The sequence below is a fragment of the Drosophila mauritiana genome, chromosome 3R (genome assembly GCF_004382145.1).
Source record: "Drosophila mauritiana strain mau12 chromosome 3R, ASM438214v1, whole genome shotgun sequence".
Classification (NCBI taxonomy): Eukaryota; Metazoa; Arthropoda; class Insecta; order Diptera; family Drosophilidae; genus Drosophila; species Drosophila mauritiana.
This window is the reverse complement of record NC_046670.1, coordinates 17,430,352-17,458,240: the sequence shown is the minus strand read 5'-3', so window position 1 is coordinate 17,458,240 and position 27,889 is coordinate 17,430,352. Positions and strand designations below refer to the sequence as shown.

The 27,889-nt window shown below is 42.8% G+C and overlaps 1 protein-coding gene across 6 annotated transcripts; it reads right to left on the bottom strand.

Annotated features, from left to right (window-relative positions):
* Positions 1-93: 93 nt before the first annotated feature.
* LOC117142417 (tyrosine-protein kinase Fer) lies at positions 94-26,368 on the bottom strand. Of its 6 annotated transcripts, none has more exons than XM_033306370.1 (14): positions 26,056-26,368; positions 24,603-24,836; positions 22,763-22,950; positions 5,930-6,026; positions 5,483-5,819; positions 5,143-5,421; positions 4,910-5,087; positions 3,155-4,732; positions 1,489-1,863; positions 1,208-1,421; positions 1,050-1,136; positions 847-975; positions 605-787; positions 94-540 (listed from the first exon to the last, which is right to left on the bottom strand). In XM_033306370.1, exons 2-14 carry the CDS (start codon positions 24,796-24,798, stop codon positions 389-391), a joined length of 3,993 nt encoding a protein of 1,330 aa, XP_033162261.1. In that variant the 5' UTR covers positions 24,799-24,836; positions 26,056-26,368; the 3' UTR covers positions 94-388. The 6 variants fall into 6 exon arrangements, with proteins under 6 accessions (XP_033162261.1, XP_033162262.1, XP_033162263.1 ...); XM_033306371.1 differs by having other exon boundaries at positions 4,532-4,735; positions 5,143-5,433; positions 26,056-26,367; XM_033306372.1 differs by having other exon boundaries at positions 4,532-4,735; positions 26,056-26,367.
* Between the last annotated feature and the right edge of the window lie 1,521 nt (positions 26,369-27,889).

Genomic DNA, 27,889 nt, shown 5'->3' with positions numbered 1-27,889 from the left:
AAAACTAAAACACAAACAACTAAAAATATATAAATTCATGAGCTTAGGTTACGAACGCCGTTCTTCAAGCAGACACACAATATCAGTTTTATTTTTCGTATTTTTTTTTGTTTTAAGATCTCTTGCGGTTTTTGGCACATTAAGGATTTATTACATACGCTCAGTCAGGCAAACACACACTACAGTACACATCGAAATTTACATTTACATGGCTAGAAAATATATATGTCTCTATATAAATATGGTTTATGTGGTAAAATGTATAGTAGGTATATGCTATCTCATAAATACAGGCAACTCGTTGTCAAGTCCTCGGACGAAACGTACTTTAAAAGCGCTGACTAAATCTACGTTGAGTATACGCTAAGTGTTCCGCATGGAGCCGCTCTCAGTGGCTGTTGTCCAGGCGCAGGATCAGTGCATCCACCACATTGTAGATCTCATCGAAATGCGGTCGGGACTCGGCGTCGGCTGCCCAGCACTGGAGCATCAGTCGGTACATCTCCTCGGGCGTGCTCTTCGGCGTTGGCATACGATATCCTGGAGTTTATAAATCAGGGATCATATTCATTGCATATTAAAAGCAAATAATAGTAGTATTTACCCGTATCGATGCGCTCTCTGGCTCTGGAGTTGGTCATGCCGGAGTAGGGTGTGTCGCCCTTGGAGAAGATCTCCCACATCAGTATGCCATAGGACCACACATCGCACAACGAGGTGTACTTGCCAAAATTCAGGGCCTCGGGAGCTGTCCACTTCACAGGTATTTGCTTCATGCCATCGGAAACTATTGAAGGAAACATACATTAGTTATAAGGTTCTTCTCTATAGTGTAGTTATAGTTACCTATATATTCCTCTTCCTCGCGAGACATTCCGAAATCGGAGATCTTCACACTGTGCTCCAAGTCAACGAGACAATTACGCGCCGCCAGATCGCGATGAATGCAGTTCTTGGACTCCAGATATCGCATGCCTTAAAGAAAGAGTTATTTAATATTATTCATATGTAAGTTATTAATTAACTTAGTTAAATTTAAGTACACCCACCTGCTGCCGCATCTCTGCACATGCCCATTTGCTGGCGAGTGGTGAGGCCATTTGAGTTCTTGCGCAAATAAGTTAAAAGCGAACCACCTGAAATATGAAGTTTAAATTATAAATTATAAATTGATATTTTATAAAACAATTTCAAATATTTAACTCACCGAGCACCAATTCCATGACAATCATGATGGGCTGCTTCTGCACACAAATGCCAATCAATTTTACGATATTCGGATGATCGTATTGTTTAAGGATGCGTCCTTCCTGCAGGAATTTACGCTTCTGTTCGTCGGGCAGGGTCATTCGACAGGTTTTGACAGCCACATCCAGTTTGGTGGACTTTAGTTTGGCCTTGTAGACGTCCCCAAAGTTTCCCTGCAAATATCAAGATCCATTTAGTATGAAGTACTTTAAATCATAGGTAGTTATAGTAATATCTTACCCGACCAATCCTCTCCAGAAGCACCACATCATCGTTGCTCAGCTCCCAGCGCTCGCGGCAAACTGGTCGCCGGAGTATGGCTCCCGACTTCACGGTCACTGGCAATTCCGAGTGATACTGATGCATGATCAGCTCCTGGATGCTGGCAAATGGCGGTCCCTCGAACCGGAAGTTACCCTCGCCGGTGGTCTGGACAATGAAGTGCTTGTGCCCATTCCAACAGACACTGAGCACAATCTGGCTCTCCTCGTTTCGAATCGTTTCGCGGACCAGGAAGTCACCATCGTTATTCAGCAATCGAACCACTTCCTCGCGCGGCAGAACGCCATGGAACCATTCCTCCTCGTAAAGCGGACGATTTGTGGAGAGCGATATCTGAAAGATTCGGATAATTAGCTAAATCTATATACAATAATCCCCGAATGTTTTTAGTGAAAGCATGCAGATTTAAGAAAAAACAGGCGAAGGAAATTAAAATAGATGCGAATCGGTTAACACGCCATTTCCACATTTCCAAATGGAAAACGGAAATGCGTGGGTGCAATTGGCTCTGACGAAACTGCAGTAGCTATGGGCTAGAAACGCAAATTAATTATAATTAAATACTGTAAGCAAAAGGCAAATTAAATCATAGGTATATATCGTTACTACACAAAGGTGGAAAATATGGATCTGCATTCAAGGTTGTCTCGTCGTCGAGTGACTCACAAATACTTTCGATTTTGGCCGCTTTTTTCGGGCCGGTGGAATCGGCCGACCCGTAAAGACAATTGTCTCGAAAATCCCCCCATTCTCGGCTCCGGCATAGTTGCTGCTGTGTCCGGAACTGCTCATGATGGAACTACCAGGTGACCCAAGAGCAAAAACTACTACTTCAACTTGCGCAATTGTCTCGCGGAACAAAACCAAAACTGAAATAGTCACGCGTTCTGTCGGATACGAATGTGATATATCTCCAACTGCTCACTGGCCAAACAGACGCCAAACATTTCAATGGACTAGATTAATGGCGACTGCTGGTCGGTATCCAAACGGCTCGTCCGATCGGTGAGAACTAAAAGATATAATCGCTTTATTCTCCTCAATTCTTAACTTGTCTCTCGGTCACTTTCGCTCTTTCCCATTGGCACGCACAAGTAATTTTGGCAATGGGAAGGGTATGGAAACTTAAAAAGCAGCAGCGACATTTCTGCACTCTCTCTAATAATAAATAATAAATTATGTGAAATTATACTAAATATGAAGGAAAGTACGAAGTGACGCTTCTATTCCTTTAGATGTAAATATTTGCTTAAAGAAAACTCTTTCATGTTCTTAAGATGTTTTAAACTTAAACTGAAATAAAATCACAACGACTACTTGCTATACCCAACCCACAAGTTTTAAGGTCACCCTGTGTCTTATTTTTGGATCCGCTCTATAAAAAGCTCATTTCCACACAACATGCTTTCGATATTGAACGTGAGCGCAGGAAAAGCATGCACAATCAATCAAACATGCAAATTGAAGAGGCATGCAAAGCGATGCGGTTTTCGATTCTCTGTGAGGTGGCGTCTGGTGGCGCCCAGTTGGCTTAGATACTCGCGATACGGTGGGTGCGGTGGTTTATTCTCAGATACTGGTACTGATACTGATACGGATACGGATGCGACTACGGGTAACTCACACTGGCCGCCAGGCTGGGCACGCAGTAGCAGTGATCCTTCATGCTGAGCACGTCGTCACTGGCGCTATCCTCCTCCTCCTCGTCGTTGTCGATGTCCCGATCCGAGCTCTCGTCCAGCTCTCCGGAACTGGACTCGAATTGGTGCTCTTTGTGGCCGGATATTTGGACGGATGGCTTAACAGGTTTCTGACCAGCTGGCGGGCAGCTGCAGAATTGCTCATCCGCCGCCGAACCAGCCGGTTGATCCACCTCGAACTCTTTCGCAAAATCAAAGACACTTTTGCTGGGATGGATGCGACGTCTCTTGGTGCACTGTTTGCATGGCTTGGAGCGCTTCAACTGGAAATTGAGCAACTTGGAGCGGAATGTATTGCGGATGGCCTTTGATTTCTTCTGGATCTTGGGCACCTTGAATTTCAGTCTTGAGTTTTCCTTGGACGGCGTCGTGGTAGTTGTAGTCGTTATGGTGGTGGTGATCGTGCTCGTTATGATCGTGGACTGTGAGGCACTGTGATTGCTATTGCTACTGGTATTTTTATTGTTATTATTATTATTACTGCTGGAGCTGCTACTGTTTGTGGGGCAATCACTGCCACTGGAATGATGCTGTTGACTTGGTTGCGTCCTTTTCGCATCCTGCTCTTCGTTGAGGGTATGACTCTTGCCCATCCTAACGAGTGGACTCTTGGAGAACTCCTTTATGTTGCTGAATATGTTGCTTATGGACTTCTGGCTAAAGGACAGTGAACGCTTCTTGGAGTGACTCGTATCCTTGGAGGATCGGCACTCTGAACTGGAGCTGGAGCTGCGTTTCGTTTGGCTATCTGGATCTTTGGCCAACTTCCTGGTTTGTATGTGATTCTCCTCGGCACTTTCGATGGCATTCACATCATCGCTGGGCTGAAGAGTGCGCTTCAGCCGATCGTCTAGCACACGGTTCAGCTCATCAATCCTGTCCAGATGGGCATCAATGGAGTTCTGAGGTGCGACGGTTTGGTTGATTTCTATTTGTATTTGCTCTTTTTTCGGCTGAATTGGTTGCTTTTCGTCTTCCTCCTTACTTTCTGGACTCGGTGAAGTATCCTTCTTTTTATCCAACTCCAGATCGGCATAGATATGATTGTTATTGGTGTTAGTAAGGACAGCAGCGGTAAGCTGGGTGAGCGGGGCGGGCGAGGCAAGGACAACAGGCTCCTCGTCCTCCCCCAAACACAACATGGAACACTGGGTTCGCCGCAGACGCGGCAAATCGGGCGGATTAGTGGAGCTCGTGGCGATCTCCTCGCCCAAATAGTGAACACTTGCCGCCTGGCGCAAACGATGGTTAGTAATGGGCTCGTAACGTGCAGGACTTGGCCCATTCCCATCCCTAATTACCGACAAGGATCCGAGGCTCTGGGATCGCGGTTGCAACTTGTTGAAGCGTCCTTGTCGCGATCGCGTCATCGGCGTCGCCGGTTGTGGTGTACTCTTGCGCTTGAAGTGGCGACCCCTTCCACGCAACAGGGTCAATACCCCACCGCGTCGCATCAGCTCGTTCATTATGCCCAGACCTGGTGAACTGGTGGAGTTGGATCTCTGCTAATGGGTTAAGTTTCGGTTGTGTGTTTATGGGTTTATATGGCATGGGTAAGAGGGCAGCATCCAGAGAGAAAGAAATGGTTTTGTATCACATACGATTAGTTCGACCATGACCACCTACATCTTATGATTAACCAAAACCTAAGTGGTTTAAGGGGAAAACTAAAGACCCACCTGTTGTTCGTTGTTGTAGCCATTCTCGATGAAGTTCTGCTCGAGGGTGAGGTCATCGTCGCATCCGGAGGGCAGCTCCTCGCATCCCACCTCGTTCAGGGCGCACTTGATCATGTCCACCAGCTTCTGTTTCTGCTTCTCCTGGCAGCGCAGTGCATTAAGATCCTTCGACTGGCGGCTACAAAAACAGAGATTACCAACTGAAAAGGTATATAGTATATTACTTTGTTTACCATAGGCTATCCTTGTTGGACTGAATGCCGTTGGATGTGTTGCTGCCGTTGGATATAATGCTGCCATTGGCTACCGGCGAGCCACCATTCACATGCTCGATCATCTTCAGCTGCTTCTCCTGGCAATCCCTGACGGCTCCCTCCAGTTCCTGGAGACGATTCCGCAGCCAGTCCACCGTGAGGTTGTCCACTGTCAACGTGCTAGACTGCAATTTGCCGGGAATATCCTGGATGAGCGTCTCATCGAACTGGAAGAGCAGCGGTGTTGTGGGGGAGGTTCTAGAAACATAACTAATCAATTAGATTGTATATCAACTAAATTCCGAAGGGGGAATCTCACTTGTATTTCTCGGTGAACTCGCCGTACTCCTCGGTCGGATTGATGTTCCCTATCACAGTGTCGATGCGCTTCTGGATCTCCTTGTACTTGTCCGCCGTGAGGTCGCCATACTGGGCCGCCTCCTGCAGGATGTTGCGCCACAGCAGGATGAAGCTCTCCTGGACGGACTGCTGATGCTCCAGCAGTCCCGGCAGCAAGACGTTACGAAAGTCCTTCTCCACTTCGATGGCTTCCGTGATGGACAGCACGTACTCGTTGTGTGTGAGATGCAATTTGCGGCAGGCCTTCTGATACTTGTCCCGCACATCGTCCAGCTTGCGGCCACTGCGACTGGGTGCTAAAGTTTCAAGATAATCATATCATACCAACTCAGAAACTCAGTTCATTGTGCCACATTCGGTTGGATTCCCACTTGGCAACCCGATATACCCTTCATTGCTCACTCACCCTTTATGTAGTTCTCCTCGAAGCGCGTGCGCAGCGCCTTGTAGCCCTCCAAATGTTTTTGGTATTCAGATTTCTTGCGCACCACCTCGTCGGTGAGCTGGAATGAGAAAAGGAAGCGGATTGGGGTTTAGCTGGGGGTTTCTCTGCGGTCAGTCGGCACACGTGTGCCTCTGTCATGGCGGCACTTTCCCAAATAAAATGAAAAAATGAGGAAAAAAAGCTGGACCTGTGCCCATTACATCATGATTATCGCCGGCGTCACTACGTGTTTGCTTTTGGTCGCGCAAAGTGCTCCACATGCGAGTAATCGCATAATGGAGCCCACTCGGCTGCCCCAACTCGATGAATCCACCGACACCTATCTGCTCCATTGAGTATCTCTCACACTTTCTTCGCAAAACATTTTCTCACGTTTGTCCATTATGCAAGGTACACGTCCCACCGCAAAGCCAACAAAAAACACAAAACAAAAACAATATGAGAGATAGAAAAAAAACAAGCGCGCGGCTCCACAAATGACTGATAAGTGACTGGGCAAAAGGATTGCATTATGCAGCTGAGCCAACATCCAACATCCACGTCCACATCCATATCCACATCCCAGCATCCGTTAGCAGTGTCAACAAAATCAACAGCGACTTTGTTGCCGAGGACTGCGACTGCAGCGGAATCGCAAGTCGGGCCTACAGCTGAATCTATAAGCCAGAGCCAAAGCCAAACTTAAAGCCAAAGCCACAACTAATGGCAGCAAAGTGCAGTTAGTCAAGCAGCTGCAAAGTTGCTGAGTTAAGGTTGCATGGACATAATGCAGCTGATGCAGGGCACAGTGGGCAAATTAAATATTTTGGTGCTAAACGTAATATTTCCTAAATAATTAATATTACCTATGATAATTTTTATTGTCCATAAATCACTTTATAAAAATTGTGAACTGGTTTGTATAGAAATCCAGAAATTAAACTGCGAACCTTAAGACGCTAATGCAAAATAGTCACAATAAATATAAATTTATAAACTGAAACACTAAACTCATCGAATTTGAATAACTCGTCAATGCTATCAAAAAATCGATTATGACTTTTTTTCTATAATAAATCATTCAATATTTATGAAAAAGACACAATGGAAAATGTTAATTCTTATAATAAATAAGGTCGTTTTGAAAGCAATATTATGTTGTTAAAGTTACGATAATTTTGAACTGAATGGACACGCTGAATATTCTTTTAATATTTTAAATTAATAATTTATTAATAACCACATTTTGGCATAATTCACCCATGGTCACTAGCAACTTGAGTTGCGTTTTTGTTGATGTTGCTGTTGTGCAGTTGACTATGCATATTAATTGCAGACAGTTTTGAACTTTTGCACCGAACGCGGAAGACAGCAGAATAGATGGATTAACTAATTGAATGATCGGGCTTGGGAATTCTCGAATGAAAATCGCTAGAAAATGGCAAGGCTAGCGAAAAACAATTCGGTGGCACGCATATCTATATAAATTGCTGACCCAGTTTGGCCGATTTGGCATTGAAAGTGCTGTCGAGAGTGTTTTGCGAGAGTTATCTTGAAATTGGCTGCAATCTAGACAACTTTGTTGCCATTGCTGGGCTACGTAATAACCAATTCAGTAAGGTTCTGGTTCTGCTTATATGGCTCCGTGTTTCTATTTGTTCTTTTTTTCGGCAAGTGGTTAAGCAACTTTCAATGCCTTTGCAGCTGCTAATTTGCCTAAAAAGTTGTTTAGAAAGAGAGAGCGACAGAGGGGCAGGCCAGGCACAAGTAGAAGAAATAAACATGGCTCGAAAGTGGGTCATGCGCGCCGTATTTCTTACCTCTCAGCGGCTAAACAGTCAATAGCATTTTGGTAACCATAAGCCCCTTTCCACCTCCCACCTTCCCCCCACTTGGACCTCGCCTCACACATTGTTTACAAATGATTGCCAATTTTTTTCGTTCAGTATTTCAGCTTTTTTGTTTTTTTTTTTGCGTCTTGGCCACCAGAACAGCGTATCCAAACGAATCCGAGGAAAGTTGCTAATCTGCCACCTGCATACAGCCAGCGAAACTTTCTCGATTTTCTCACGCAATTTTCCCCGGCGGTTTGAATTGGATGCTAGCATCTTTAAACTTCGGCGACAACGCACAGTTTAAAAATTCGAAATTCTAAATACCGAATCTATATGTAAATGCGGCGATGACCTAATGGAATCTGTGACAAGTGGTGCCAGCTGCCACGTTTTGCATTAATCAGCTTGATTCTTTCGATTCGATTTTCTGCTTCTGTTTCGGATACCGATTCTGTATACTTTGGCAAACGCTTATTGCTGCATATGAAATTAAGCGGAAAATTCTGTGTTTATAATTTCTAGATTTTAGACAAATTAAGCTGCAAGCTGTCTATGATTCAAGTCCGAAATGAATGCGTTCGTCTTAATAAGATTTTGTTTTTTTGTGACATTTCTCATGATGACTGTGACAGCTTCTAAAATTTGTCCGCTATAATTTCATTGTTGATACGTCATTGTTTATTTTTATAATCGCCTTTTTGTTTTTACGATTTCGCTAGGAATTTTGCACATTTTTGCCAATGCCAAATGTGTACGTTTCAGTTTAGCGCATTAATCAAAACGTATTGTTTAGCAGGGGCATTCAAAAGTATTGGTTATACTTTCTGTACATATGTATATAAAATAAAGCACTACCTATCCAATACTATTTTATAGAATTTTCTATATTTGTTTATAATACAGGTATATTTAAATTTTTTCAGTGCCTACCATACACATACGAACAATAACGATAAAAGAGCACAACTCAATCAAGCGAAATTCAATTCATGTCTACACTTCCAAAGAAATTGCCTCTAATCAAAATAAATTTGTCAAATGTATTGCGGAATCGTGATGCAATAAAAAGAAACCGACTCGAGAAAACCGAGAGAGGAGGGGCAACAAAAATGAAAAACAAGTCAAAAGCTAAACCCTAGACGGAATTGCATTTATGTTTTCTTTTTTTTTTTGTCAGCGCGTGAGAGTTTTTCTTGGCTGTGGAATATTTGAATATGAAACGGCTTGGCAGCATCTGTGACAATAAAAACGATAGCAAATGCCACACACGCCTGGGACTTCCCTTTGTTGTGGTCGAAATGGTGGGGCGGGGCGGGGCAATCAATGCAGCCGATGGTCCGGGAGTTTTTCAATAAGTTAGCAGCCACAAGATGTTGCATAAGTGCCGACAGCTTTGACAATAATAATGATGTTTTATGAAGCATTCGAGATCGTTTATAACGCTGGCGTTTAGCAGCCGTGCAATTGCGAATTATGCAAATTTATGACCGTTGGTCAATATACATGAGAGTCGGAGTTTGCCCAGTTTCCTCCGCGGACCAGGGACTTCGCGTAATTTCCCATGGAGTCGCCCAGACTTGTCGTGGAAGGGGACTTCGTGGTTCGTGCCAGTGCTTTTGCCTTTTTGCCAACCTGGTCAATGAACCCCCTCTCAACTGACCACAACAATGGACACGCTAATACTAACGACCAACCCGTTTTGATGGCTTCAACTGTAATCGCTCCATGTGGCCGTTTTGGCTTCTGTTGAATTTACTATTTAAACAATTCACAAATCAGTCGCATAATTGCCACGCAATAGCTTCACTTTCGTTGGCCAATTCGTGAATAATATTTGCCAAGTTTTTTTTATGGCTGCCTGCCCGTTCGTCTTTTCTTTAAATTTTGCACAAATTTGCATGCGTGCCAAGTGAAAGAAGCATGACGAAATGGTCCGAATTTAAATTGGATCTGTAAATGATGTCGACGATTTGGCCGTTGCCAGCACTTTCTATTTCAGTCGAGTGTCGTTGAGCAGACAAAAGAATAGAATGGCAAAATCGACGATCGCAGTGAAAGTGTCTTCGAATCGGCCAATTGCCGCGAGCGAGTTCGTCGCTTAAGTCTTTCGTTTTGGCGGCCTGGAAGTGCCACCTTCATTGGCCAAATGCGAACCGAACCGGGAGGTCTTAATCGCCGCCGGAGAGGCTGCAGAACGACTTTTCAATATTCAAAGCCACCTACGTGTCGCTTGCAACTTGTTTTGCATACACACAGATACACACACACACACACGCGCGACTCCCCATGCGAAATCCTGCGGCAGCGATCGTTCCTCGGAACAAGCATAAATTTCAAGAGCCAAGCAGATCTCATAAACAAAAACATGGCAATAACTCGGGGTAGAGCGCTGTTATAAAGTAGGGTGTTCTTTGATTATTATAAATTAAAGTGTGCCTTTGTTTTAAATCAACAGTTTTAAATATTAAGAACTTATAATATTTATAATCCACTATAATATTAATAAGTTTTCAAAACAAGCCAGAGAAATTATTATTTTTACACAGATTATATGATGATTATCTAAGACTAGTTCCCTAGATATTCCCCGAGATGGATCCTACCCACTTTCAGCTTTCAATACAAATTTACGAGCTTCTCTGCATTTGGCCGAAACGAAACCAAAGCCTGAACTTGATCCACAGCAGGCCAGCTGCGCTTTTGATGTCAAGGAAGCAGTCTGCGTTCGCACGGCTCTCCTTCGGGCCAAGTTATTACGTCTCATATTGGACAGCTAGATAGAGTTGGCCGGGAAGTGGTGAATGGCTGAATGGCCGTGCCCGACTGGCTTTTGTTAATTTATTTTTACTGCTGCCCCAAACATGATGAAGTACTTGCAACGCAGCCGCTGCACTGCAGCAACGCCGACCAAGAAATTAAGTTGCAGTTGCAGCGCTGCCCGGAGCCAAGTGGCAGGTACAAAAGCCCCGACGACTCCGTCTTCGATCCATAAAGTACATATTTTTCTCGGCCGGCGCGCAGGCGCAGCTAACGAGGCGAAGTCCCCATCTCCCATCCCCCATCCTCTCATTCCCCTAACTCCTCTACCCATCACCCCAACCAAAGTCCAGATTCGGGCCCAATACGTTTTTAGCCCTCGGGTTGGGTTCTTTATTGTTTTCTCTGCTTCGTCTCGTCTCGACTCTACCTCTCTACCTCAACTCGAATCGCAGCGCCTGTAACTCTCTTTTGCCCCTGTGCTGGTGTGCATGTTGCAGACTTGTTTCATAACTGGTCCACGATTCTCGGAATTAAAGGAACAAAGGCTGGGGCTGATTTTGATTTTGACCGACAAACGTTGTCTGCGCTTGTTTGCTGTTGACTCTACCCCCCTTCCCGGTCACCGTTTCAGGGACTACACTGGGAAAAAGAAGGTAATTTGTAAGACATACGTGAGAATCATTCCATTAAAGGAAGCAAAAATGTATATAAGTTAGAGATGTTACGAAGTGGATACTATATCTATTTATTTGATTATCATTAAGATGTATTTAAGGACTGTTTAAGCATTTATCTTATGTTTTATTGCAAGTTATACAAAATTTCTAGCAGTGTCCAGCTGCCGCTGCTGGCTGTTTGTTCAGCCCGTTCTCGAAATCTTCTCGGCCTGCATCTGAGGGCAGAGGGTACTTGAAATTGACTGAAAAGATACGAATGTGCCGCACATGCGCGTAGATTATAATGAGATAAAGGCACAGCCAGTCGGCCAGGCAAAAACGAGAAAATAAACTGAAAAGGGTTTGCAGACAGTTCGTTGCCTGTTGGCGTGTTAGAAAACCTTTTTAACGCGCTCCGTTCGAGTCGGCAACTTAATTTTTATTGCGCCTGGCTAGGCCGCATCTCCAATTAGAACTCGTGCAATATGAGACGAACGGAAGGCTTCAGCTGGGTTAGACTTAAGCCATGGATTTATGGGCTACACGGGACCCGAAACATAACAGTTGATTTTATGTGTTAACACTTGAACGATCCTCGAATCCGTTCATACTGCTCCCACTAAACGAAGTAAGCTTATTAGTATTCAATAAGCGTAACTGCTGAGCTGGTATCATTAGCCAAATTGGTCGAGACCAAACTGGGATATGGCCATTATATCTCTATCTTTATATACAGATATATATACTTATGTATGTGCAAGAGTTCAAACAAAATAAGCGCCACCTTCGCGGTGGTTTTTTCTTTATTTGCCCGGGGGATCAACATTCCCCTCGTAAAATTCGCGGAAAGAGATCGGCAAAAGCGAGTCGGGGAAAACTTGGGCAAAATAAAATTCACACACAAGATAAAAATCACAGCAACTACGTGAGCTTGACGTCGCCATTTGCTGATGTTTCTAGTATTTATTGTCATACATAGTCTGTCACTTCTTTTAATTGTTTATGACCTTGTTGGAGCTGTTGTTCTCTCAGCTTCTTTTCTTTATTGTTTTTTGAGTTTCTTCTTGTTATTTTTTTTTTTTTGGCATTTCTCGTACCAAGCGGAGCGAGGGCGATCAACTTTGGGTCGATCTTGTGATTACGGCGAGCGCAAATTGAAATGAATTCTTTTGAATATACTAAACGGCACCAGAACCTTTTTGAGGCAAGTGCGCATTAACCGGTTTATCGGTTATAAGTATATACAAATGCATACCAATATCCCACATATACACTACAAATATATATCTGCTTAACGTCATCAAGCTTTCTTACATATTGCTCCACTTCGCGCAGTAATTACCTGATAATCAATGCCTCATTACGTAAATTGCCAATTAGGAGCCGCTCAGACGAAAGCTCTCCATTGATACACTGATTTGTCTTTGCCTTTGCAATTGGCTTCGTTTAGATGGCAATTACGAGATTGTTATTGGGAACAGGCAAAAGTATGCTTATCAACTTTAATTAAATGGGGAAGTGAAAAAATCAAATGTGTAACTTGGTTTTTACCTAAGCCAGAGGCAGCAAGAAAATATTAGTTTGCCTTCAATGTGATATATTAATCATATATTAAATGATTAAAGAAATAACTTATAAGCATAACAATCCATAATTTCTTTATGTGCAAATGATGGTCTTTTGTGGGTGTGTTCCCATTTAGCGAGCAATTTTCCCCATATTAGTGTTAATGCAATGCCAAAATGCACTGCGAATCATAATCATTTACCGGATCAGAGTCGACTTGGCGGCTTTCCAGCGCAAATTAGACAAAGTCGACTTTCACGCTCGAAAGTTTTGCGCTTAAGAATTTCTCTTTGGCAATAATTGACTCCAAATCTGCTCAATTAAGTATTTGCGACTGCGAAACGCGACGCGAGATGCAAGTCGAGAACCAGAAATAAACACACAGCGGACTTCTTTTTGTTTTTGATTTTCTCGCAACTTGTTCGCCGCCTTTTTTTACCATTATTTTCTTTAGTTTTTTTATTTTTATTTTTGTGAGACTACTACTACCCGGTTGTATGGTTTTTTTCAGGTTTTCTGCTCCACTTTCTGCTCGTCCCGACACGCTGACGCTGGTGACACGGATGCGGATGTGGCGCATGGTAAATCCGCAAACCAAACAAGTTCAGCTGACAATCAACATCACTTTGCAAGTGAACAGTAGAATAAAAGAAAAACCGAACCGAACTGAAGTGGCGCATGGAAAAGCCCAGAGCAGAAAAAAATCCCATCCCATTTTTCTGGTGACCTTACCAAAAATACAAAAAATTAGCAGGCGATACCCTGTTATTATTGCCTCAGTTTTTGGCACGTTTCCCTGCTTCAGTGGTGGCCAAGCGCTTGTTGGCCATTGACACAGCCCGCTTTTTGTCTCTTTTGGGCCATAAATAATTGCTCGTTGTGTGTGGCCCCTTCGGTTTCTAGTGGCACTTTGTCACTATTTTGTATCTTTCGGTTCGAACACTCGCCTTGACCAATTTGGGGAGGAGGGTGGGCTCCGAAAAAGAGTACGCTTGAGTACCGCGCACAGAGTTCAATGTCATATTGGCATGCCACTAAGCTTCGCATTTTGTCGTACACCATTAAGTCGATTTTAATTACCGAAATAATCGCCAGACAAGCAATTGAGGAGGTGCGGCCCAAAAGAGAAAAGATAAAAGTGTTTTAATGGGGAATTGGGCAATTTGGAGGGTTGCTCAAGAATATGGCAGATACTTTTTGTGTTGCTCAAACAATAACTGAATATCATTAAAATATATAGAGTATAAAGTTCATTATATCTCAGGTACTTGCAAAAAATACACAATCTACTAAGATTGTAAACAATTAAAGTTGTGCTAACTAGCTTCAATTATTGAACCTTCTTTCTTTTTCCCATAGAAGTTAGTTAATTTAGCACGCTTTCCGTTCCACTTATTTTGAGCATTTAAGTTGACTCATTTCTCGAGTTTCATCATAACTTGGCCTCACGTAACTTTCGCACTTTCAATTTGTGAATTAGCACATTCATCAATTAACACATTGTAATGTATGCTCCAATGACCCCAATTGAATTTAAATTTGGATTGGGTTCATAATGCATTTTAGCTTGTCTTGCTCTTTCATTCATTTCACTGCATTTTAAGTTACCTTCGTGGGGTTTCCAGCCCTTTAGCATCAAAAAACCCGACCTTTTCCTCTTTCGATGGCGTGAACACTCGGCTGGTTGTTCAAGTACATTTTAATGAGCACAAACAAAACGATTTTGTTGTCCTTTTTTCGGTTTACCCCGGCCCACAATGGCAAGCTTTGGCTTTCAAGGTGAATTTTTCGAAAGGGAATCGATTGATTTGCCAGGGTCTGAGCACATGACCTATGCCCACACTTTTGCGGCTTCCAGCGGCGGCTGATGAAAGTGCACCACCCGAAATGGGTGGGTTAAGCTGTGGATACCACCTTGCATTTCATTTTTTCGGGTATGCCATTTTGAGTCATGGCTGCACTGCGCCATTTTTATTTTTAGTAGGCAGGCAGCTATAAAATCTTGTAGCGCTTTCATTATATTCGTTTGCCTGCCGAATGTTCAAACACAATCGCTGGCGTATTAATTTTCTAGCTGCAGCTGTCGCATTTCCCATTGCACTTAAGCGAAAATATCATTTTTGGCGGCACACGCGGCGGCTACGTAATTTCCTATATATTTGATGGCAAACAATATTATTTATTTTCGTGCAACATAAATTAGCCCCAACTGAGAACATAAATTTCACTTTTGCGCGAAGCGAAAACAAGAAAATTTTCCGACTGACAGAAAGTTAAAAGAAAAGTCAGGAGAGCAGAAAGGCATTTAATATTAAGTAGACAAAGCTTATTAAATACATATTTATAGAATAATTTAATATGTAAATAAACTTTCTAATTACTAACTACCTAGTAAAAAAAGTGTTAATGTGAGATATCAATTAGGGGTGTTGCAACTATTTTAATCAACCAAGAAGTAACAATTATCATTTGTTTCGCATAAAATAGTTTACGGCGCTTTCTCGCTATGTATTACCTAGTCACAACAATCACCTTTCGGGGGGTAGAACCATTTCAATTAGCCATATTAACGATTGTTTACTGTATCTGCCGAGCAGCGGTATTTTTTCGTGCTGGCAAAGTTTTTATTTTCAATTTGGCGCCATTCCAAATTAGCGAAACCGAATTAACGCAGACACAGTCAACATTTCCCATCCCCCCTAGCAACCCCACCCCTGCCCATCACCAGCTTTTATCTCTCGCTGAATTTTCAATTTTCCACTATTTTCTCAAGATTCTTATTTGAACGTGGCCAACGCTGCGTATGAGCAATGTGCAAGGCGGTAGTGTAGCGCCAACGGCAAACATCAACAACAACAGCAACTACTACCACACGCCGACAGCATCTTTGGCATCGTAAAAATGCAAAAAATATTACCAAGGGTCTGGAAATTAGCAAAAGGGGGAGGATTATTTGAGCCCGGACTGGGGAGGATCCAACCAAAGGAACGTGAAAAAATCTGAATGCGTTTCCCAGGAAAATGCCGACGACGTTTCTTTTGGGGGCGTGGCGCGACTGAAGTTTTGTTGATTGCGCCGCAAAATTGCTTTTGCCCAACAGTTTGACAGAAAATTACGAACAATAATGCGTTCTGTTAATGGCGGCGGCGTTGCCATTATTAGAACGAAGGACTCACAGCCAGACATCGCAGACAAGCCCATACCCACTTCCAGCATAACTTTAGCCATTTGCGACTAGAGTTTTGCGGCATAAAAAGGCCAGCATTACGGTCGCGCCAATTTAATTGTTAGATTTTCGGGTGCCAAGCAGCAGTATTGGGCATTAAATTTGATTAAAGTCGCCGACATGGCTCTGATTTATGGCCACCATTAGTTTAATCAGAATCGGTTCGGCAACTTGAATCTCCACCGTGCGGCTCGCAATGCATCCACCCCACATACACATATCCATCCATAAATGTATATCTGCCCTTTCTGTGCATCCAAGCAAATGTGGCCAAAAGTCCACATGGCCCTCTGTCTGGGTCGCCAGCGGTGTCTGTGTCTGGTCTGGTCTAGTCTGGCCTAACCAATGCCAACGAGTTAAGGGCCAGGCTGTTGCCATGGCTAACACGGACACGGATGGCCACATGACATGGTCGAAATTCGTTGGCACTTGGCTGCGCTTTTCGGGGGCTGTAGGCAAATTGTCCACAGACAGCGGCAGTGGGAGGATGTAACAACTGGCCAGGACACACTAGTCGGATAACTATTAAAAATCCATTAAAAATACAAGCACAGCCTTAAATTTAAGATAATGGAGGGTGTTTTCATTGAATTAAGGTTACAAACTTGCACAAGATGTTTAATCATATTTGAACATTTGTAATTGCATTAATTTGTTTATTAGGCAACTTATCTTTCGAGCAATATTTAATAAAGAAATATTGGTATTATACTGTTGAGCAGAGAATTTAAAAATCAGACAAAAAGTAGAGGCGAATCCAAACAAGCCTGAATAATAATTTCCGTATCCCGTCAACGCAGACATAATGCAAATTTCCATTTTTTCCCCTCATTCCCGCTCCACCTTGCCCACTGTAGTAGCCCCGTTGACATTTGCCGGTTCTATTAGAATTTAAGGCAGAAGGACGCAGGACACTGCGTGGTTGCCTCGGTGACTTTTATGCTTTGTAGGCGTCCGGAACGGAACTCATCCCGGCCAAAGTCCTGTCCGCCTGCCATTCACTTGGCCCGTCAACCCTGATACTTGACATTGCACAATGTGGAAGCGTCCATCCTGCTGTCACTCAAACCCAATCCCAAACCCTTGCTGCATTGCACAACTCCAACTCTGTTCCCAATTTATTTATTTGGCCATTTTGCGGTTGTCCAACGGGCTTAACTCAATTTGCCACCACAACGGACTTTCCGAAATTAAAAAGGGCACGTGCAGGGTTTTGAATGAGGGGCAAAAAGGTGTTGTGTGTATATTAATTTCTTTAGAAAATTAGCGGCAATGAAATAGCTATAATTTGTCGTCATTTAGCACACAAGATATATTTTTTTGTTTATAAATAAACATGTTGCTGTTTTCTTAATGTTTTTCTTCCTTGGCTTATATGTATGAGAGTAAGTAAACAATTTGGCTGCTGGTTCTGTTGATATTTAATGATCAAATGAAGGCGTGGGCGATTGAACCAGACCCAGGGGCGACCCTCTGCCTAGGTAATGTATGGTGATGGATAAAAAAAAATAGAAGAAAAGACCGAAATGATGCCGCACCTTATATTCCATTGACGAGGAACTACAAAAGCCGCGAATCCAGCAGGCTGGCAGAATCAACAAACATAATTGATGATATTTTCGACAGCAGCAATGCGAATTAAAAGGGGAATATGAATTAAGGCGAAATCCAATAACGAGGCATATAAATCAGAAAATGAAAAACGAGAAAGCGAGCAAGAGTATTTTAATTCGAATTTACATATAATAATGCCCAGATGAAAACGCACTAATGGCAGCTAAGAACTATATATATACATAAAATACAAGCTCTTTGTTTATTTGGTGAAAAATTTATGCGTGTCGTGGAAACTGAAGGTTATAACCTTTGCGGAAATATTTCCGCTGCTACATTTAGATTCATTTCCAATGCGTTAGCCGATAACGAGTTTTCCTTTTGGCAGACAAAGACTCTTCAGACTGATTTCTCCAGCCGAATGCCCGATTGCATTAGGCGAGGGAATTGCTATGCCACGTGGAAAATGTCACTATTTGGCGGAAGTAATCATCATCAGGGCCGTCGAGACATTGAGTTTGGCAAACACGCTCTTCGCAGACACTCAAAAAAAAGGGGAAAAATGGCTAGTTTTCCATAAAAATTATATCTATGAAGATATAGTTATGTATATCTTGTAAATTGACATCAAGTGCATGCTCTTTTCTTCAGTGCACCCATACGTGGATTGCATTTATGTCGCCCAGACAATGTCGATGCAGCTGGATGGGTGGTTAATAGTTCCGCCATCCGCAGACGCTGGCCCAAAACGAAAGTTAAGTTGCAACTTGGAGCGGAGCGGCAGATGAGTCAGCGGACTGCAGCCGGAACTGGCCGTGGGCAACTCGAAGTGGCGCCACAGTCAGTCGTGGCCATTATGTGGCAATTATGCTAGCAACCCCCAAACATGATTGTTGGCCCAAATGTATCGGCTGGGAGTTGCAAGTTGGAGTTTGGATGTTGGAGGTTGGAGAAACCAACCCCGGGCGTTGGACGCCAGTCGCACGCCATGACGTCGTCCGACGACCGCAAGTTAGCTTTTTAACAACTCCATGGAGTTACGACCTCCTCCCCCCACCCATAGAAAAATAACAAATCGTTATCCAATGGCGCCCCCCCTCGCGGCGAATGAAAAACAAACTTTGCCCCATGTTTGTTGTCAACAAATATCAGGTCTAATTTTTATGCTGCGTGCAGTTCGCTCGAATTTAGGAGTTCGCAGCTGCAAAACTTTACGAAATCACTGGGCTTACAGGCCGGACAACTTATGGCAGTGACTAGCGAATAAACAGATACAAAAGTATCTACAAGTTGTCCCTGTCAAGAGACAACGGCATGTGTGCCTGCAATTTGTGCAGCTTTTGTCGCAATGTCAAGAAACTTTTGTGGCACCCCCCTTTTTTTTGTTGCCCCGAAAAACAAACCCCCACGCAGATGGCAAGCATTTAAGTTGTTTTGGCATTTTATGTGCATAGCATTTTGGGGTTCAAGACACATTCAGAATTTATGCCCCAAAATGGTTGTATACGAAACGCATTTGCGACCCTGTACTTGGCTCAGATTTGGGACTCCATTTATCATGTAGAAACTAAGCCGTTTTCCCGGGGCTGCCACATGATAGTCCAACCGTATCGCATTGTTTCACTTGGTCGGGATTATCTAAAGTTTTGCATTAACATCAGAGTGAGTCAAATTAGAACGAAACTAACTTAAAGTCTCGAATTTTTGAACCATTTCCTTGGGTTGTACGTGCGTGTGGCCATTATGCATTGGCAGGAGGGCGAAAAACTTTGTAGACACTTGAGAAGTCCAGAACTCCGGGCACAGGTCAATGCAGCTCAATTAAAAGGCATGTCCGAAGGCTTTTGTGCTTGGAGCCAATTGAGTGGAGTGAAAGGACGCCGGTTTGGGGTGAAATGGCGTGGCATTTCCCAGTTCTGGGGGTTGGTTGAAAAACATAACTCTGGCGCCGTTTCTCAAATAACATTACCCAGCTCCCCCCCTCGTTCAACAAGTTTAATGGGGGGAAGTTCATTCAATCAAGCGCTGGCTTTTGCATGCCATTCGTTAAGTATCTTCAAGTGCTACAAACTGAACGGGAGCCATGTGCATTTGCTAGATACATTTGATGTGGCCACTGCACTCGCTTGTTTGTGCTCCTCCAGTTCAGTTCAGCTTGGCCCACCCCGCGCAGTACGCCCACTTCAAAGTCATATCTTATCGGCTTATCTGGAATACCAGAGACGAAAACACAGACGACCGACTGTTGTTGTTTCGCTTGACGTCGTCGTTCTGTTTGATTGCCATAAAGATACTTGAATTGAACTTATTGTAATTAATACGAGTACGATTCGCCGCAGTATTTTCAATGCCAGCCTATGGAAATGTATACCCGCTGCTAAAGAACAAGTCTGGCCATTTTAGCATGCCTTCTGCGGTTTATCAATACAATAGAATTGAGGGGAAACCCAAGGAGGAGGGGCATATATACGTACATATACGTGAAGCCCCAGAAAAGCTGTCATGTGTGCGGAAAAGCGCTGGAAAACCCACCCGGAAGTTCAGACCTAATGCGTTTTTGCGGGGCGTGTGCAGTAGTTTTGACAGGCCAGCAGATACAAAGATACATTAAGACCAATTCCATATCCATTAGCTGCAAGTTGCGGGCAGGCGCCCTTAAGTGTTTTCAATTAATAACCAAACTCGCAGCTAGCCAACATGCTTCCCTAAATATTTTGATGACAGCCTGGTCTAAGTGATTGAGTTTGGCCATTAAACGACAGCAAATTGAACATCTTGTTTAGTCTGCCGACAAACTACATTCCTTGATCAAGTAAGTAATATAAAGTTGAAATAATTTTCCTGGAACTTGCAATCTAAATTCCAGCAATAAGCACTTGATTGTAAGATAGTTTGCATTACTATCTTTAAGTGTTTTATTGTGAAGTGTTGTAATAACAAATAGTTTAAAGTATATTCCTTATCTTATGATTAAGTACTTTTTTTTTGCAAGTTAACATAGCAATTGTAAAAGATATAAAAAGATAGTTTCCTATGTTTATGGCTTAACATCTGTTTAGATCATTAAAAACGATATAATGTGTAAAGCAATGAAACAAATATTTAAAAAGTATTTTTACAGAGCACTTAACTGCATTATTTTAACTTTTTCTCAGCTATTGAATGGGATGAGCAATAATCATTACTCATGAAGTATGCTAAGTAAATAATGCCGCAGTCTATAAGCTCATCGTCTAATTCAATTTCACTCAATCTTAAACAACTACATTGTTTGTCCGCTTCCAATAATAATAATCTAATGCCAATCCATCAACACCACACTGCAATTCCATCCATCAACACCATATAGAACCGATTCCGCCATCGATGCCGTCCAACCGGACAGAACAACAGACCAACGGTCCAACTGGTCAACTGGCTGGAGTGCTCGACCCATTTCTAGACACTTATTAAATCAACAGCACAGCAACAATTCATCGATGAGTTCTTGTCTACAAGTCAGGTTCCAACTGCTCCTATTGCTGCCGTTCGGTTCAATCCATTGCGCAAATATTACAAAGTCAAAGTCCAATGAAGAAAATAAAAACCATTGACGATGGAGGAGACGCAGCGAAGAAACCCAGAGAATCCGCAGAAGAGAATCGTTTTTCAAGACTCACTGGAGTCGGAGCTCTCATCTTCCAACTCGGGGTCTTTTACCCAGAATTTTTGCTTTGCCTTTTTTTTTGTTTTTTGCTGCTGTCTGCATGCCTTGTAATTTTTATTGCTATTTCGCTAAATTGTTGTCAATTGACTTGAGATTGGCGCAAGTTTGGAGCATGTTTAGTTGCCAGTTTTTTTGGACCCTCTTCTGTTTTTTTTTGCAGTTGCCAAAGTTTGCTATTTGATTACAAACCATTGAGGATGGAGATAAAGCCAAAGGAGCAAATAAATCTAGCTTTTTGAACTTTATCCTAATGAAATCTTCGTCCATTTCGTACTTTTCAATTCATAAAAGTTGATTTTTCGCGATGCTCAATAAACAAGTACAAACAATAGACATTGTTAAATGATATGAAGAAATCATCGACGATTTGCTGAAATTTTGATTGGCATTCTCGGCGGCCATTAAATTTTGTTTTGCACCAGCGAAACTGCGGCGCAAAAAGTCTTGTTTGCCACAGAAATAGATGGGGGTATCTTGATAGATAAATAAATAAATAATAAAGTAAGCTAGCTAGCTAGCGAGCGATGCAATGGCCAACGAGACTTTTGTTTAGACTTGACAAAGGCCGCAGGAAGATATAAAACAGCAGCCGAGCGGCAGCGGAATGTTCTATGCCAAAATCACGAAACAAAACAATTTTTTTTGGGTCATCGCCATCGACATTTTGGTAGTGGCCACATCGATCTGTCCACTGGCAACATGTCGCATGTGGCCAAAAAAAGCATTTTTCATAGGACACCTTTTTTCCCGAACCAAACTGGACTGCCGCGCTCTTTTGTGTCTATTTAAAATGCTAATTTGCTGTCAGCACCCGTAAATATTCGCAATTTGTTGACCCTTCTTCATGCTCGTGTTGTTGTATGGGCTTTTTATCTTTTTATCATTTTATTTTTGTATTTTTTTGCTGTTCTAATATTTTTGCTGTTGTTCGGCGGGTTAATAAACTTGTTGCCGCACGACACGGCTCATAAATAAACACTTCTATTGATTTAGTACGCCGACTGGGCCCACAAAGCCAATAGCAATCATTGGAGTTCTCCTTCCACTCATATGGTGAGTGTTTACAAGACTCTTAAGCTGCTTAAATGTGCCCCAAGTCGTTTCTTCTTTTCCGCAGAAATGCTTAATATTTATTTTGATTATACAAATACTTAATATACTATATGGGAACATCGAACAATGGGGCAGCCCAACAAAAGAGCGCTGTGGGCGGAGCTTGGAGCTTGTGGGGCCCCAAGCTCCAAATGATTATTATTATTGTGGTCGAGTTGACTCCTCAATGGTAATCATAAATAAATGAATGCGTACACCCGAAGAAAAGATACATTTAAGTGGAGGCTTTGAGCAGGAAGAGCGAAGAAGAAAGACAAGAATCTACCTTCTAACTAACCCCACATTTGTTCTCAGTGCCCCGGTTTTTTTGTTTTTTGATAATTCATATGCTGTCTGAACTGGGCGCGTCGAGTGTTCGAATGTCTAATGGGTATTCAAGGTGTTGGCCGAGACACTCACATGATTCAGGCGTGCTGCGATCTTGGCATGCTCCTCCTGGTAGGCCTTCCTGGCCTTCCGTTTGTCCTGCGAGAGGTGGGTAAACTTATCGCAGACGACCTCCAGCTGCTCCGCGTTGAACTTGAACTGTTTGGCCTGGTGGTCCAGCTCATCCATGTAGGATCGCCAGGATTTGGAGATCAGGCTGCCTGCAAAGGGATAGAAGGCTAACACGCATTAGTAACACTCATGTGATTACATGACATTTTTTATATAAACTGAGGGTTTGGTTTTAGGATAGTAATCTGCAGTATATGATGATAATTCGGGATTAGGTGCATATGCATTCCACAAAATGTCATATTTTCCCAACCGCACTTACTTGATAACTGCCAGTTACATCTGTTATAATAAATATTGTCATGAGACGGTCTCTATCTTCATTAGACACAGTCTTAAAACCCGTAAAACCGCAGCTAATCCACAATTTACCCAGACACATGACTCATTTGGAGTTTATCCGCTGAACAGTTGGGTAAAAGTGCAATGAATCACTTTTCTTAAGCCAGCGTTATGCAAAAGTGACGCAAATACCTTGCACAGATTTTTGGAAAATTATTTGCTGAGCAAATCGGAAACATAATACCCACGTCTGTTCCTCTGGTTTTTGTTTTTCGTTTTTGGTTAAAATGTTTGCGCTTCGCTAGGCTGCAAAGTCTGAAGTTTAGACAGCAAACTGCACTCAAATCGAGCGATTCAAGTTCATGGTCAAGGTGAGAAGCGAAGCAGATAAACAGTCGGAGATGTATATATATACATATATTGTTTATATAGTTGGGCTATATCAAATGGCCCGAACTAAATCATTCGGCTACGCTTTTGTGCACTGGTTGGTGTGCGTGTACATTCGCATCATCCAGCGGATACGTTTGTTTGGCCATGTAAACAGCAGGGAAAACATTTCCCAAGCGAAAAGCACTGACACCGCCTGCAAATTATAGCAATTTTCATGTGCTTTTCTTCTAGGGGAGAGCAGGAGCAGCTAGAAGCAAAAGACAGCTGCACTTTGTCGACACTTTGATGAGCTCCGCAGAGCGGCAGAGCAGCGATTGTGCAGGCCAATTTAGTCCAGAGTCCTGGCTGTCGTCCGGCTGCATCCGGATGAAATGACTATGCCACCCAGAGCACGGTAGTTGAAAGCGATTTGCTTGTCTGGCGATTATCTCGAGTCGTTTGAAATATCTAGAGCCCAACGCGTCTCATTCACTAGGAAATGCGATCAAGTCACGCGATAGCCACTGGCCAGTTACTCAGACCCAGGAGGCTGCCAAAAATCACACCAAATGGAGTGCAGAAAGAAGGGCACAGCATTTCACTCTCCAACCCTTGGAACAAGATATGCCCTTATGCCATCCCATCTCGTATAGGGGCCATTAACAATAACATCCACCAGCTTATCGACACTTGCCTTATAACTGCCGCACTTTTACCCTGACTAATGGACGATACTGGCCAGTGGCCACCCAGTGAATCTTGTGAGTAATACCCAAGAGGTCAATGGGGTTCGAGCAACTCATCGTGAAACTAGGTCCATTTAGCTATAAATAGTTGTCTTTACTGTTGTGAACATATGTTTTGTATTAACTCCTAAATTCAATTTAAATTTAAACTCATCTTTAGCATATGAATTAAATTATTAAATAAATTAAAATCACTTTTTAATTGCTTTCTTTGATAACCTATTCTGGGAACTCGTAGATAGCGAGCTAAAAGAACACCATATCGACTGTGGAGTACTTCAAGTACACGTATCATTGACCAAATAATTGGCCATACAATCTTATCGCACCTGCAGTCTTACCTTGCATTTCGTCAGCCCGATCGATCTTGAGACCCTGCTGGGCCACAGCGGTCAGGCTGATGGCGTACTCCTTGTCGCACTTGGCCTTCATCTGGATGGATCGCTTCATCGTCTCCATCAGCCGGAGCTCGGCATCCTGGCGGACGATCAGCGCCTCGTGGGCGGCCCGACTTTGGAGGGCTGATGAGAAGCCCATGATGCTCTCGTTACTCCCTATTTGGGTCGCGCGGCTCTCTGTGAGATATATGCACATATGTAACATATAATGGATATTATATATAGGCAAGTGATTCAGAACATATCGGAACAGAACAACAGCGCTTTTTATCGTGGGTTATGTTTTGGTTTTTCGAAATTGTTCTGGGGAGAGCGGAATGCTGGAAATTCCACATGAAACACAGCGAACATGTGGCAAACACTTGTTGCATGACAATTTGGTTATTCGCTGGCGTTGCTTCTTTATCGCCTCACTAAAAATTAATTATTTTTGTCACACGAGCACTTTTGTTTTTCCTTTTCCAAAAAATAAACTTTCACATGCGTTGACATTTCTTTGGTGTTTTTTTGCGCTTTTTTTACTTTTGCATATGTCACGACATTTGCTAATTACACACGATCTCGTCCCGGCGTTTGATTAACGACTTAATTCGAGTCACTGGCATATGCATTTTTATCCGCTAATTAACGCATTTTCCGCTCTCACCCATAACCGACACTTCCACATAAATGTATATATTTATATTTTTTTTTGGTATTTTGAATGCAACAGTTGTCTTCACTTGAACTTTTCCCCAAGTATTTTCCAAAAGCAAAGCGAGCCAAGAGTTGCGGCGCAGTTGCTGCTGCTGTGGTTGTTGTTTTGGTTTCAAAGAGAAAAACTTGTTTTTCCCGCTTGCTGGGCGAGCAAACAAAAATAAACATTGCCCCAAGGAAGAGGAGGGTGATAGGCGGGAGGGGGAGGAGCCATGGGGCAGGGGCGAAGTCAATAAGGAAACACAAGCGACAGAAGGTGTGTGCGGCAAGTAGGTGTATCTTAAAGATACACAAGCAAAAAGAGCAGAACGATATCTAATCGAATCAGTTGTCATTTGTAAATATTGTTACGGAATTGAATTCGCGTGTAAAATTTCGTATATTTACTCCTTAATTTATAAACATTGATTTATACGATCGATCACATGCCATTTTCTCGCTGTGCATTTGCTGGATGCGCCAGAACAGCAACTTGATGCATTGTCTGTATGTGCGTGTGCAGTTGGCCAAGTCGAGTAAAAGATATAAACGGGTTAGGCAGCAACTAGGGGAGCATCCCCAGCCACCAGAACCAGAACAACAGCAACAACAGCAGTAACAGCAATAAGGAGATGCTCAACCGTTATATAAATTAAAAATGTAAATAACAATTTTTAGAAGTAATCTGCACTTCTTGCGATTTTAGGGGAACCACATTTACCGCAGAATTTCTTTGCCGACGGATTTCACTTGCAATTCGCGTAACTAGAGCACAGTTCTTGGCACAAACATAATTGAATATGAATGGTTATCGTTTTGAAGGCTTTATCAGAACTTCTTGCGGCACGTCGAGATGCTTGCACTTCACATGGCCACAGAATTCGAAAATCGCGAATGGAGCTCAGCACCGACTATCTCGGATTGGTTTGGCTCGGGATTGGATCGAATCGAGTCGGAAATCGGGGAATATTGAATGCAGGCCCAAACACAGCGAACCGTTCGCCTCGAATGTTCAGCGGAAACTGAGCGCCGGCACTGAAAACACTCGAGATACTCGAAACACTCGGGCCGATGCGGCGAATGAGCAATGCGAGTGCGGCGAGAGAAACCGAGAGAGAGGGAGAGAGAGAGAGAGCGTGAGCACAGTGAGAAAAACCGGTTGCAGAACACCCAGCAAACATTTTCAAGCAATAAAAGTCACCATAAGGCAGAAGAGGGATAATAGTGGGTTTCACCAAAGGGATTAGTTATGTTTGCTGACTTTTGCGTTCGGTCGTTCCCATTATTTATGATATAAGTATATATTTGATATAGGAAAATCCTCGTTCTATTAGGCTGATATTTTAATTCCTTCTTGATGAAAAGAACACAAACCACCACCACTAATTTTTAGGTGATCCTATGAAATGTTTTTTTAAGAATAATAACGTTTTCACGTCTTAGAAACATAATAAGGATTTTGATGTATTAACAAACACATCGCTATTGTAAAAAGCATGCATTTTTGTCTTGTAATTAGAACCTTTCTATAAAATTGCAATCATTTCGAGCAAAAAAGCTCACTTTTCCTATATTTCTGTACATTTTTCCCCAACCCAGCCCATAATTGTTCTTTGGCAGACAGCAATGACTGTTGTAATCGGAGAATTACCAAATTTCCGCACTATTAATTACGCAGGTTTGGTCTTTCGTGCGACAGCTGACAGGATCTAAGGACGAACACCCAACCAGTGAAACACCCACCCACACCCACTGTGGGTCGCTTTGGAAACGGAAGCAGCTGAGCTGTAACCAAAACAAAAGCTATGATAAATGTTATGCGTGGATCTACCCTTTGTTCGTCCTGGGCCAATCACCCCCGCAACTGGAAGCCATCGGTATCTCCATTTAATTTACACCCCCCTTGCTTTCGGCGAACGTCAGTTTCAGGATAAATGCGAAAATGCATTTGCGCATCAAAAGCAGGCGGGCCAATAAATTCATTAATAAATGGGAAAGTGAAAAGCGCAGCAACTCTGATGCTCCTGCCGCTTCAACGGCTCCTGGCTCTTTGTTGTCCTTGTGGTCAGAGATGGGTCCTGTTCTGCGCATAATGCAAACAGTGTTTGCCAAAGTTATACACTGCGATGAGACTTACTACGAAGAGTAGAATAAAAGGTACAACGCTTTTTTAAGACCAAAGAAATATTTAAATAATTCCATACTATGATGGATACTACTATAAACTCAAGAAACTTGATTAGTACTAATACAGATATATCATAGAAGGTTCGTGGTAATACTGTATATATATTATTATTGATTCTAGGAAGGAATAGCTATAGTTTTCTTCAGATTTTAATTAAATTTTAAACATAATTTTTTTGTGTGCCACCAATCCACTCTATAATCCACCACCACCGCCCCCACCTGCGGCTAAATAATGGATATTGAAATCGCATCGGCACTCGAAAGGGTGTGAGATATTGTACTTTATGCCGATTAATGCTACCATGCTGGAGGACAAAACCCCTGGCCATTGATTTGATTGCCGGGCAAATGGCGTGCCACCTTCG

Coding starts and splice junctions, on each gene's coding strand:
- LOC117142417 (XM_033306370.1), bottom strand. CDS start 24,798: ATGGGCTTCTCATCAGCCCTCCAAAGTCGGGCCGCCCACGAGGCGCTG. Junction 4,733..4,909: donor GCTACAACAACGAACAACAG/GTGGGTCTTTAG, acceptor ACCCATTAGCAG/AGATCCAACTCCACCAGTTC. Junction 1,864..3,154: donor TGCCCAGCCTGGCGGCCAGT/GTGAGTTACCCG, acceptor CGAATCTTTCAG/ATATCGCTCTCCACAAATCG.